The sequence below is a fragment of the Lytechinus variegatus genome, chromosome 18 (assembly GCF_018143015.1).
Source record: "Lytechinus variegatus isolate NC3 chromosome 18, Lvar_3.0, whole genome shotgun sequence".
NCBI classification, from domain to species: domain Eukaryota; kingdom Metazoa; phylum Echinodermata; class Echinoidea; order Temnopleuroida; family Toxopneustidae; genus Lytechinus; species Lytechinus variegatus.
Genome location: NC_054757.1, coordinates 9547009 through 9559555, shown reverse-complemented (window position 1 = coordinate 9559555; position 12547 = coordinate 9547009). Strand labels below are relative to the sequence as shown.

Sequence of the window (12547 nt, the reverse complement as noted above, 5' to 3'; positions counted from 1 at the left end):
ATGCTTGCGTCTGGTTGGATGCCAGTAGCTCTCCTAGTTACCAGGGGGAAGTTTAGCTGTGATGGCGCAACCCTTGGTGGAGATAACAGGGTAAAGGCAGTTTTTACAGCACATCATATTGGTTGAACCTTGAGATTTCTGTGTCGAGCTGATATTGTAGCATGCCTCAATTTGCTCTGAGCATAGATTATTTGTAAGCAATTAAGCTCCCAGCAGCCATGAATAATTCCGATAAAATTATGAATTGAACTGATAAGACTTAAGTAACCTCTGTGAGAAAAATAACAGGAATTCTAAGATATCCTGCTTTCATCCTGCATATTTAATGACAGTATTGTACATTGAATCAGACATGGCTAATGTGAAATCACAACCCGCAAGTCACACTTTTGGCCGAGTTTGCCTTTCATAGCATGACCTTGCTTTCAGGTAATGAGGTGTTTGGCACCAACACAAATGCAATTAGCAAGAGATAAAAGCTCTAATGACATGAATAAGTTATATCATTGCAGGTATCGCATCAATATTGTATATATTCACTTTAACGGCTTTGTGTAGGTGTATCTTGTTGAATATCTATTGTTTTTGGTCTGCATTGAGAAGTGCTCAAGGGAATAACACACAGACAGATGTGTTAATAGAGGAAAACTGAGATTATGTTGGTAGATATAAGGAATAGCCACAGTGATTAAACACAAGAAGGGATTAGAAGAAGATATGTTTGGAGATAAAGGCTTTTTGATCCCTTCATCTGCCTTTGCTTGCATTTCCTCCAGTCCTTGAATTATCGGTCCTCTTGCCTTTTTTCATAATCCTTGCTACAGCAACTCACTGTAGTATTTAGCCATAGAAAACGGCGCTCCCTGGTTCCCTTCTGGCAATTCCACAAAGCAGTATGTCCAGCCCCCTACACGTTGGACCTTCCTGAAATGTTTCGTCTCTGATATGTAGTTCTAATGAAAAGTTATAATGCTTTCCAATTATCATGGCTTGAACAATTCTTGAAGTGAGGTAAAATGGATATTTTTATTCATTATTTTTTTTGTGGGGGGGGGGGGAGGGTGTTGGACGGACAAATTATTTCATGGAATAGGCCCTTCTTATACAGTATGTTGCCAAAGGCTGGAAATACTATCAAAGCATACCCTACACAATATAATTTCAAAGTATACTTCTAAATAGATCCTAACCTACATAGGCACATTACAAATAACCAAATTTCTCCCTTATTGTTCCTGCAGCCATATTCTCTGTGATGAGCTACAACGTTCTATGTGACAAGTACGCAACCAAGCAGATCTATGCCTACTGCCCTACGTGGGCGCTGGAGTGGGAGTATAGAAGAAAAGGGATCATGGACGAGATCCTTGGTGCAAGTTCAGACATCATATGCCTCCAGGTATGTCGGATTTAGAATCAATTCTTCATTTCCAGCTGAACTCATCCAAGGTTTCAGAGGCTTATTTTACGAGACTTGATAAAATTCAACTCTTAAAAGGCCATTCTGAATTCACAAAGAGCTTTAAAACGGAAGGGGGTTCGAAACAAGTACTCTACAGATTTTGTGTATGATTATGCAAAATGTCCACTGATGAATGTGCTTATGGCCAAGGGCTAATCCTGAGCATGGTTTATTTCATCTGAATACCTTGAGGGCTATAAATAAACCATGGTCTAACATCGCAACAAACATCGAGTCCTTTGCTAAAAGCACAGACTATTATTTGAAGTTTGTAAGTTTAAACATCCTCTGAAATCAATTTTGTGTTACGTCTCTATTATAGTGTTAGTGCTTTCCTTCAAGTTCATTAAACTGAATCTTCAGACAGCATGGGGCTAAAGAGGCTTTCCAACGTGTAAGGTACTTCATAAATCAATCTTACTAGTACTTACTTATTACTAGTAATAAACCACAATTGAAACAATGCTAAAATTCAGGAAATCACATGTATTTTATTTTTAGTTATGTTTACAGAAACGTGACACTTTGTTTATAATCTCCATTTCCATTTTTGTTGTCCATTTCCTCCTGAGCTTGATTCCAGGTCGCCATATTGCCAAGTGAAAACCAGAAAGAGAACTATCTTATTTTTTTCTCTGATCTTTTAAGGAATTTCATGCTGATATGAGATATTCTATTTTTAATTTTAAGAGGCAGAGAATAGTAATCTTATTGGTTCAGACAAATTAATTTTCTCCTGTGATTTGAAGTTTGGCAATTCTTTGACCTATCATTTACACTTAGATGTATTTTTCAGTTGCTTTTTGCATACGAAAGTTAAAACCTGTTCTCTTTCTTCATTTAAAAATAAATGATAGGTTTGGTAAATACATTATTAGAAATGTCTTGATAGAAAAATGGCACTTCTCGGTATGTTTCATGAAAATGGAATAGGAGAGTGCATGATAGGTCTCAGACCTTCCATAGTAAAGCACTTATTGCTCATTATACTTAGCTGCTATGATACCAGGGGGCTGTTTTTCACAAAGAGTTAAGTTTGACTTAAGAGTCGCATTAATATAAAAGGTATCACCGCATTGGTCAACTCATACTAAGAGGACACGCACTACTGCTTATTAACCTGTTACCAACTGGAATGGGGTTATACTGTACGAAGTCTATGGGAATGACAGAATTCAGTATTCAATAGGTCAATAAGATTGCATGTTAAATTTTCATACATGTGCAAGTCAGCATTTAAGCACGAGTCTCAAGTCAAACTTAACTCTTTGTAAAACAGCCTCCAGCATTTCAATGTAAATGTAACCCATACTTACGTCTACCCTATTTTAGTCCATACTTTTGATTTAAGATAACAATAATCCTCATCTTTGTAGAACAGCCCCCAGCAGTTTAATGTAAATGTAACTCACACTTTCTTCTACCCCATTTCAGTCCATACTTTTGATTACAATAATCCTCATCGAGTGACGGCTAACATGTGTTCACCTTGTTTCATGTTTTCCAATGATTGATCTCCTCTCCAGGAAGTCGAAACGGAACAGTATTACAATTTCTTCAGCCCAACCCTCAAGCAGCACGGCTACGACAGTGTCTTCAGCCCGAAGTCCAGGGCTAAGACCATGTCAGAGGAGGACAGAAAATACGTTGATGGCTGTGCCATATTCTTTAGGACCAGCAAGTAAGTTTACAGGATAAGTTTCAAGGAATTGAGTAATGTATAGAGTTTTGCAAAAGTCTGAGCTGTAGGGCCCTACATGTTGTCAGTGCAGGCTAAAGTGTTTCAAGAAGAAACCTAAAAAAAATCTCAATTCATGAGCGAAATTAGACTAGTAAGCGTCCATGTGGTTGCTTATGACTGAATTTGTCATTATTGAAGCAATTAAGCGACAGATTAGCTGTAAAAACTCTGGTTATTCCTGTCTGACTTGAACGTCTACAATTATGATTATAGCTATAGCTGCAAGAGAAAAGCAAATATTTTTCATTGCTGAATAACATTAAACAATCCCTTTAACATGAACGACAAGGATGACAGTGAATCTTGGCCTCTTTGTGTGTATGATTATGGTAACATCATTCAAAGATAAATACCATGGTAGCAGTCCGCAATATCAAGGAACTGTCGGAAATGCCATTAATGGTAGAATTACCAAATTGTACATTTTTGCAGTTTGTCTTAAGAGCAATGGGTCCTTGATAAGAACACTCTCAAAATTAACAACTTTGTGAATGATTTGAAATATGAATATACCAGGCAAAGGCATTTCCATCAAATTAAACTCGTTGTTTGGGTTCTTGGTGTTTAACAGTCACCTTCATTTAGAAAATGTTTTCAAGCAACTTTCATTTTCATTTGAAGTTATTCCCTTGCCTACTTCATTGTAATAATAAGAAAAAATCCACCAAGGTTATTTGGAATCCCAACAGGCTTTTCATGTATCAAGTTATTCTTTGTCCAGGTGCTTAAGGCATGCGATTGTAGTATCTCAGTTGTTAGTGGTAACGCTTAGGGGGTCTATTGATGGTGCACTGCAACACAAGAAAGAAAGACATGGCTTCTGTTGACTTCTAAACTCTTGCAAAATTTCAATTTTGTGCTTGAGTTGCTATTTCAGGCTGGCATTGAAAGAATGAGTCATGCTTTTGTAACAGGAGGAAGTTACCTGGAAAATCCTATTTGTACAAACTTAGCTTGTGTATCTATTGTGTTAGTCATGGTTCAGATGAATAATAAAATAACACCTGTATGGTCTGGGGACCGTTTCACAAAACCAAGCATAAAATTGGGCATAACTGTATGAATGATAGATGTAATACCTACTGGATGAATGATAGATGTAATACCTAAGTGTAGATGGGATCTCCCCATTCTTTCATGTTCAAGAAACTATCCTGTCTATAATCGCATGGCAAACGTATATATTCATTATAAATTAGTTTATGTCACTAAATCATGTTAGTCTGCATTGTACATCTGGATATTTCTTTTGGATTGAAAACTTATTTTTGACCTTTTAATACATTTCATACACAACTTATTTACACTTCATTGAAACACCTGTTACCCTGGGCACCAATGCGTTGAATTTACTGTTATTTCAACTTTCCCATCCACTAGCAACTATAATGTTAACAGTGCTGAATAGCCATTGAGAATAAAAGATGGCAAAGTTTAATACCATAATAGTATTTTCAATATAATAGGGCCCAAGTCTTGGAAACCTAGTAAAGCCTGTGTATAAAGATGACTCGAGTGAGTCTGCAAAGCACAAAGATAAGTGCTATAACTAAAGATATATTTTTCTTCTAATATACATCATAATTCCCACAGATTTGCGTTAGTCAAAGAACACCTTGTTGAATTCAACCAGCTAGCGATGGCAAACGCTGAAGGGTCAGAGGACATGCTTAACAGGGTGATGACGAAAGACAATATTGGGTTGGCAGCGCTTCTAGAAACGAGAGAGGGATGCTATGAAGGTTCAGGTAAGTTTTATAAGATTGATAATGAAAGAGATAAGACAGATTATTTAATGCGGAATCTAAAACCAAAAATGATTGTGAGAAGATTGTTAAAAGGGGAAAATGTTCTTTCTACTTAATCATTTCTTTGCATCAGGAAAAAAATATATTAGGGATATTTCTCCTGTTTCTGTACAACTTTTATATTGAACTGATTGTAATCTTTTTTTTGGGTGCTACTTGACATTTCTTTGGATTTCTTTTTGGCCATTTGCCCATGCATATTTTTTCGCTTCTGTACATAATGTAGAAACATCAGTGGCCTTTTATGAATACATGTACCTAATTGTAATCTTTCTTGCTGCTTCATAATGTATGCATATTTCATAGTTCGTTAGGCATTATCCCCTTCAGCAAGAAATTATTGACATTTCCCTGTGCTCAACCCAGGTGGAGGTAGCGTGATTTTATTCATTGAAATGCAGAAGTACCTATCAGCTTTTATGCTAAATCACCTAGGGTAATTATGCTGCATTATAGTAGCGTGCTTAAAGACTTCAGAGTAAAGTAAAGTAATAAGTGCTATATAAGAAAGTATTCTTATTATTATAATCCCTTAACAGCGTTCCAACAGGAAGTCTCCAATGCCAGGCAGCAGCTCCTGGTAGCAAATGTCCACATCCACTGGGACCCCGAGTTCAGCGACGTCAAACTGATCCAGACCATGATGCTCATGAACGAGCTCAAGAAGATCATCGAGGAGGAGTCGGTTAGCTTCAGACCGGGAGGAGGGGGCGGAGCCGGTGGGAGCGGAGGGGGAAGCGGAGGAGGCGGCGGCGGTGGTAGCAGCCAGAGTACTTCAGGGACCATTCCATTAGTGATGTGCGGGGATCTCAACTCCTTGCCCGACTCTGGTTAGTATGAAACGTCTCCCTGGCATTTGGATAGCTGCCAAGTGCTGTATCAAATAGGAATATTCTTATTTAGGGGTGGGGAGAGATTTTTGCTATTTCATTCCATGTGTTCCTATTTCTGTGAACAGTTGTCTGTAGTTATTGAATAGGAAATTTAAGGATATGCATATTTCTTGAAATTTCCTAGTTATTTGTTCCTTTGTCAGGGTTGGCAGGCATGCATTTGTTTTTTCATCTCATATTTTTTATATCATTATGTCTATACAGAGTTTCTGATTAAGATTCAGGAACTAAAGTAGTGGCATAAGAATTTTTTTTTAGAAGTTCTGTACGCAGTTCTATACATGTCTTATCCATAGTTATCTGCAAACCTGAAGATGCAGATCTTCGTGTAGAAGAGGGATAGCTTGTTAAGATAAAAACATAAATGTATTTTTGTCTCCTTGTCTTTCAGGAGGATACATGATTACTTGTTCCTGAAACAATGATATTCATGGTTCCTATTTTGAATTATTAAAAATGACAAATATTTCATTTTCTGCTCCAAGAATATAAACTAGGATTTGGCTTTTCATTGAATATGTTAGATTTTCCTTAATGTAACTTACTATGATTATGATACAAGAGAGAGATTTATTTGTGCACATCTAAGAAAGAATAATTTGAAGGAAGGGGGTGTGTTTCACCCACAAATACAATAATTCCCACAAATGTAATAACACCCACATATGTAACAACACTTTACCCACAAATGTAATAACACCCTCAAATGTAATAATTTTATTACATTTGTGGGTGTAACAGGGGTGTGTTTCACAAAAAGTTAAGTGTGACTTAGAGTTATATTTCAATGCTGACATGCACATGATATGTATGTAACACACAATCTTGTTGATTATTATGCAGTAGGGCAAATCATCTTGGCATGATATGACCATTGCGAGGATGCCTGTTATACTGCATACAGCTTGGAATTTAAGGGCGACTTGTCACACCTAAATCTTTGTGAATCTCCCCCCCCCCCCCGATTATAAAAAGTGGATTATTATTAATTTCATGTGCTTTGTTTTTTGTCTTTTAGGTGTTGTTGAGTACCTTGAGATGGGAAAAATCTCCGTCCGCCATCCTGACTTCAAAGACCTCAACTACAAGGTCCTCCGCAACTTCTCCTCCAACTCGGAGACCAACGGGCACATTTCGCATTCGTTCCAGCTGAAGCGGGTCTACCAGAACAACCCCATGCGCTTCACCAATTACACCTTTGATTTCAAGGGCATCATTGATTATATCTTCTTCTCGAGGCAGGCCATGTCTGTCCTGGGCCTCCTGGGTCCAATGGACTTTGAATGGATCGACACGAGCAAGGTCCACGGCTGCCCCAACGCCAGCATACCCTCAGACCACTTCTCGCTCCTCACCGAATTCGAGATGCCACTCCCCTCAGCGCCGTCGTCGCCCCCATCGTCGACGCTCTACCATCCAACGCCGAACTACCCCCTCGCGAGGCGGTAGCGAGCGGAGCTTGGGGTCTCAGGGTGGTGTTCGTTCTTGGAACTCGAGAATTTTTAAGAAAACTATTGAAACTAATAAAGCAGGTTCTGTGTGTTTTTGTATCTAATTTGTAAATTATAGAAGAGTATTAAAAACATCTTATGAAGTTAAAGTGCTTTGAACTTTGGAAAAGGAGGGAGCCAACACTCTGTAGATTGTCCTGTAGTATAGTGTTGGCTCTTGTTTTTTGTGTGGATATAATCTTGTTCAATTCACGACATACCTCATGCCTCGTTTTTCTGGTGAAATTGTTTGATGTGTTGTTAACAGATCACTTTCTTTTTTTTTGTACATAAAGCGGTCCATGTGTTGCAGTCTCTTGTGAGTAGAGGTTATTATAGTCGGTTCAGTCGAAGGAGTTTATTTTCCAGTGATATGTTAGAGTTGCTGTTCATCTTGAAGTAGTGTCCTTTTGTGCCGTTCCGACAAACGAAATAGGGTTAAGTTCGACAGCACTTTATCTTCATGTTTTTGAAGTATGCAAATACACACAACCTGTGTTAATCAGACCGAGGCTTGAAGCTACAGGTATCCCGGACCCGTTTGGTCGAGAGGGAGCGTGTAGGTTTAATTCTCACTTGGCAATGTTTTTGTGGTAATTTGAATTTTTATGTAATTCGTACTTTGTACAGTGTGTATAATTGATGCTATTTTGCCAGAGAGAAATACCATTTCTTGGATCACATTTTATTCCATTGCTGTAGAAATCTTTATTACCTCTGTCTAGTAGTGCGGTTCAAAATATGCTATATGCCAGGTGTAGGGGTATTCTCCCACAAATTTTCAAATTTTTAAAAGATACAAGTAACATTGGCAATAAATAAATAGTAGAAATTCAAAATAATGAACTAAATTTCTCTTCCCTTGCTTGGGAGTGTAATCAATTATGCAATCCGTCACTTAACATGCAGTTTATTCATACCACATTAATTTATTGATTTTTATATAAGAATATTTTGTGCTATGCATAATTTGACACAAATTTCTTGTTAAAAAAATGAATGTAAAGATAATAAAGCAAACTTCGGTTGTGATAAAGTGCATTTCCCCTTGAACTACATGACATTTTGACCTTTAATATGGGACTTTAACGTCAGGCGATCTATGTCCCGCCTTCTCTCCCTATATCTTGTAACAATCAGAAAGACTACCAGAAATTAGAATATTTTCAATATTACAAAACAAACTGGAGACCATGTTTTGTACCAGCCCCAATCATTTGCAACCCTCTACCTCAAAATCCAGTTGGCCAAATTGAATTTTGAGATTTTTGCTTAATTCAAAAGCAGATCCTAAGCTTTGGAAAGATAAATAGCTTGACATAATTGATTCACAATAACCTATACAGTTACTTGATTTGATTTAATTTAATTTCAGTGAGAGATTTATAGAGAAAAATAAGTTTTAAGTTTGTGGTTCACTCAAGCATGCCACGTGATTACTGTGTAAGCTGAATTAATCTTCCAGCAGCCTAGTAAAATGGTGTGAAACAAACCTATGTTTCACATTTTTGGTTTAACTTAACATCTTCAAATTTGACAGAAAGAAAAAGAAGAGTGTACCTTTAAACTCCTTGAGATAACCCAATTTTCTAGATTTTCAGTTTTAGAGACCAATTTACCATTAGCTACCTATTGTTGGTTTTGAGGTGGAGGGCCACACATGATCTCAATGATCCCCTCCCCCTATGTGAACTCCATGAAACTTGGGAAAGTTTACCCAAATTATGGCTCATATCAAGCTTTTTGGGTCAATCCTGCTTGTAGTATTTATCCTAGCCATCAAATCGTAAATCAAATTTGTGTGATAGATAATTAGTATTTGCATAGCAAGCAGATTTCACTGCGGGTATAAACTCAGAAGGGTCATGAATGAAATCTTAACAAAGTTCATGGGATGGCAAATCTTCTTCCCTTTAAAGCACCTCCTAAAACAAATATCTTTGGTTTATTGCAACTTTCTCAAAACATCTCAAAGAAATAGGTTTAGAAAAGTTCATTAATACCTTTTAAAAAAGCTGTGCTGGCATCATACGAGGCATGTGTACAATCTTGGCCCAGTCTTACAAAGAGTTGCGATTGATTTGATCAATCACAACTATGGACGGCCAGCAACGTCAACATCTGTTATGCATGTTTGGTCCAAATATTTTCTACTATGATGAATATTCATGCATTAAACTTTTTCTTGAAAAAAATCACTGTGTTTCTCTTTGTTTACAAAGGACACATTGTGCAAATTTCCTGTTGAAAAATTATGACACTGATGGATTTCCATAGAGTTAAGATGGATTGGATCAATCGTAACTCTTTGTAAGACGGGGCCCAGGCATCATATCTTATATTGCAGTTTTTTAACGAGGATGGTGGGGATGAGTATATGTTTTGAAAATATCAGATGATTTCTATTGTAAATCTGTATCATAAACTAGGAATTCATGCAATCCTAGGTCTTTTTGAGAATAAATTGTACATTTGGAGATGAAATTATTCTGGCAAGAAATTCTCAAGAAAAATCGGTTTATACTCTTTCTGGTGCGTGTTTCACTCGTTGACATGTCGACCACCTTTATTTTTTTTCCTTTTCATTTTGTACGCTGTTTGTTACTGTAATGTGTAGTGTACAGTTTCATTATTTCTTTTTATTTTAAAGATCTCTTTGTTTTTGCACTGTAGTAGGCTCTTGTGCTAAGGCACAGATTTTTTTATGGGGAAAAGACTTGAAGTTATGAAAAAAGCTTGATCCAGTTTGATGCTTTAGGGGTGGAAGGATATTATGACTTGAATCAGTCTTTTTTTTTCTATTTATTTTTGTGTGTTTTGTAAGTGAAGTCCAAATCAACCATCCCACTTTTGCTGGCCATTCTCCAATCTTTCATGAATATGTTAATTTAATGAATATGCATGTGATTTGATTTGGACCAATGAGAAAAGAGGACCAGAGCTTGATTGTAAATATGCACTAATTTAAAGCGATGGTGCTGTCAACTTTTCTTATAGGGGGACTTTCAAATGCCATTCCAGAGGGACCCAGTGTGCTCATTCAGTACAAGACTTTTTAGCCAAACTATTGTCAAATTGTACATAGAATTTAAAAGAAAGAATAAGTATGAACAGAGGTCATAGGGAACTGGGGTTACCCCAGCGCCTTGTTGCCTTGAATCTATTCAGAGCTATCATTGTGTGTCTGTTGAATTTAGTGTCATAATCTGTGTATAGTATGTTATATTGTTTGTGTGTTGAATATTTTTATACGCCTATTCGTCCCTCTGGAAGTCATGCCTTGGGTTCTCACCCGAGGCGAAATGGAGTTGGCCGAGGCTGTGCCTGCTTTCTCTTTTTCGCCTCGCTAAGAACCGGGGTAATTAAAGTCCATCAAGTCAAGCCTTTTTTAAATGAGCGCTGAATTCAGGTACATTTATTGTTCAGTCATAGATTTCAAATAATCAAATAAAATCAAGGACAAACTGCACTTTCGGCAGTAATTTTGCAAGAAGATTTTTAAAGTTTGCTTTTAAATGCCTGTTAGATGACTATAATATTGAGCCAAACTATAGTGCATCAGGTTGGCAATTTATTTCATAATATATCAGAGAGTTTGTGTGAGTGGGAACAGCTTTTATTAATTAAGTGCAATTTCTGGAAAACTATTCACCCACTCCAGGTTCGATAATGGAATGTGTAATAACTTCTTTTAACTTTATACACTATGCACCTTTTTTGCCAGTCCGAGAAGGTTTTTAATTCAAATTTTGTCTTGCTTTTACCAAAAAAATTGAGGGTGTATCTAATTTCGATAGGAAATTAATGCTGATGCGTATATTTTGTTTATATTATCTAAGAGGCATTTACTGGTCACTTTTAGGTCTAGATCTCCCAAATTGTGATTAATTGGCGGGATCTATCGAATGAATGAAAAAAAATTGCCACGTTTAATGGTTCACCGTGTGACTTTGAAAATTATTTAAGAAAAAATACTGAAATAAAGATATTTTTGAAAGATGGCTCGTGGATATCAGCAAACATGGGCTCAATGATGAGGGTTTCACTTACAATGTAGAAATTAATCTTTGTTTTTTTTTTATTGTAGATGATTGTTGTTCATTATTAATATTATTAGCTTTAAATGAAGAGAGAGCTTTCGATCTGGAGGGAGAGGTATTTTCTGTGTTAGGAAACGAAGAGATGGTGTTGTGTATGTGCCCCCTACCCCCATCCCTTCTTTCTCACCCCACCCTCCCCTCTTTGATGTTGTTTTTTATACTACCATGCACATTTATTTGATTTCCCACTCGGTGTTATTTTGGTAGTGTACCCGTAGACTGGCTGTGTTTACACTGCATTGTACGTCGCCGAGATGCAATTTGTCCCTGGTGTAAGACCAATATCGTATGCCAATTGTGAGTAGAATGGGAACACTTTGTAGAAGTCTTTATGTTACGTCACTATAGAGCATCATAAACTTTTATTTATTATAAAAGCAGGTAATATTTTGTCAGACATGAAACCACATTTGTAATTTTCCACTTATAATTGAATGGCTTGGACAGGAATAAGTTTCTTCTCTGAATTCCCTGAACATGACAATTGTCAGCCCTGCCATGGATGATCTAATATTTTATCATCTTCAACAACATGCCATAATGGGAGAATGATCCCTCCATGATTAAAAATGATCCTTCCATGATTAAAAATGGTGATGATTTTACCCGCTTGGCAGGGAAGTATGTCAGAAATATTTGGTGAATTTGATCATGAAAAGTATTAATATTTAAAGCTGTCCAAGTTTGCATGCAGACAGTGGCGGACCGTGATCCGGAGGAGACAAAGCATTGGAGGGGCACAGCATTGTTCACAAAGAATACAGTACCCCACTAATCATTTGTCTCCTTCGGGTCACGGTCCGCTACTGCATGCAGAGGTCTCTTGAATTAAGTTTCATTGAGACATGTCTGATATGTATTTTTTTATGAGAAATGGATGTAGATGGAAATCGGCAATATATACTGATGCAAAGCCATAACTTAGTTTGTAGACAATTGGTGGGATACATAATAATTATATTACAACATGCATGCGTGCTTATTGATTTGTCCCATCCACAATACAGAAATCAATGTACAGTTGACGGCTGTGTTTCCATTTCCGCTCTCCAT

General features: G+C 37.0%; 1 protein-coding gene across 2 annotated transcripts in view; it reads left to right on the top strand.

The window, feature by feature from the left end:
* The window catches only part of LOC121431697 (CCR4-NOT transcription complex subunit 6-like-B), a 34224-nt gene extending 21974 nt beyond the window's left edge, over positions 1–12250 (top strand). For both annotated transcript variants that reach the window (XM_041629350.1, XM_041629352.1), the window contains 5 exons: positions 1242–1399; positions 2989–3143; positions 4797–4951; positions 5551–5841; positions 6923–12250. In XM_041629350.1, coding sequence (XP_041485284.1) covers positions 1242–1399; positions 2989–3143; positions 4797–4951; positions 5551–5841; positions 6923–7353 — 1190 coding nt within the window. In that variant the 3' untranslated portion in view covers positions 7354–12250. The remainder of the gene's footprint in view (positions 1–1241; positions 1400–2988; positions 3144–4796; positions 4952–5550; positions 5842–6922) is intronic.
* The last annotated feature ends 297 nt before the right edge of the window (positions 12251–12547 follow it).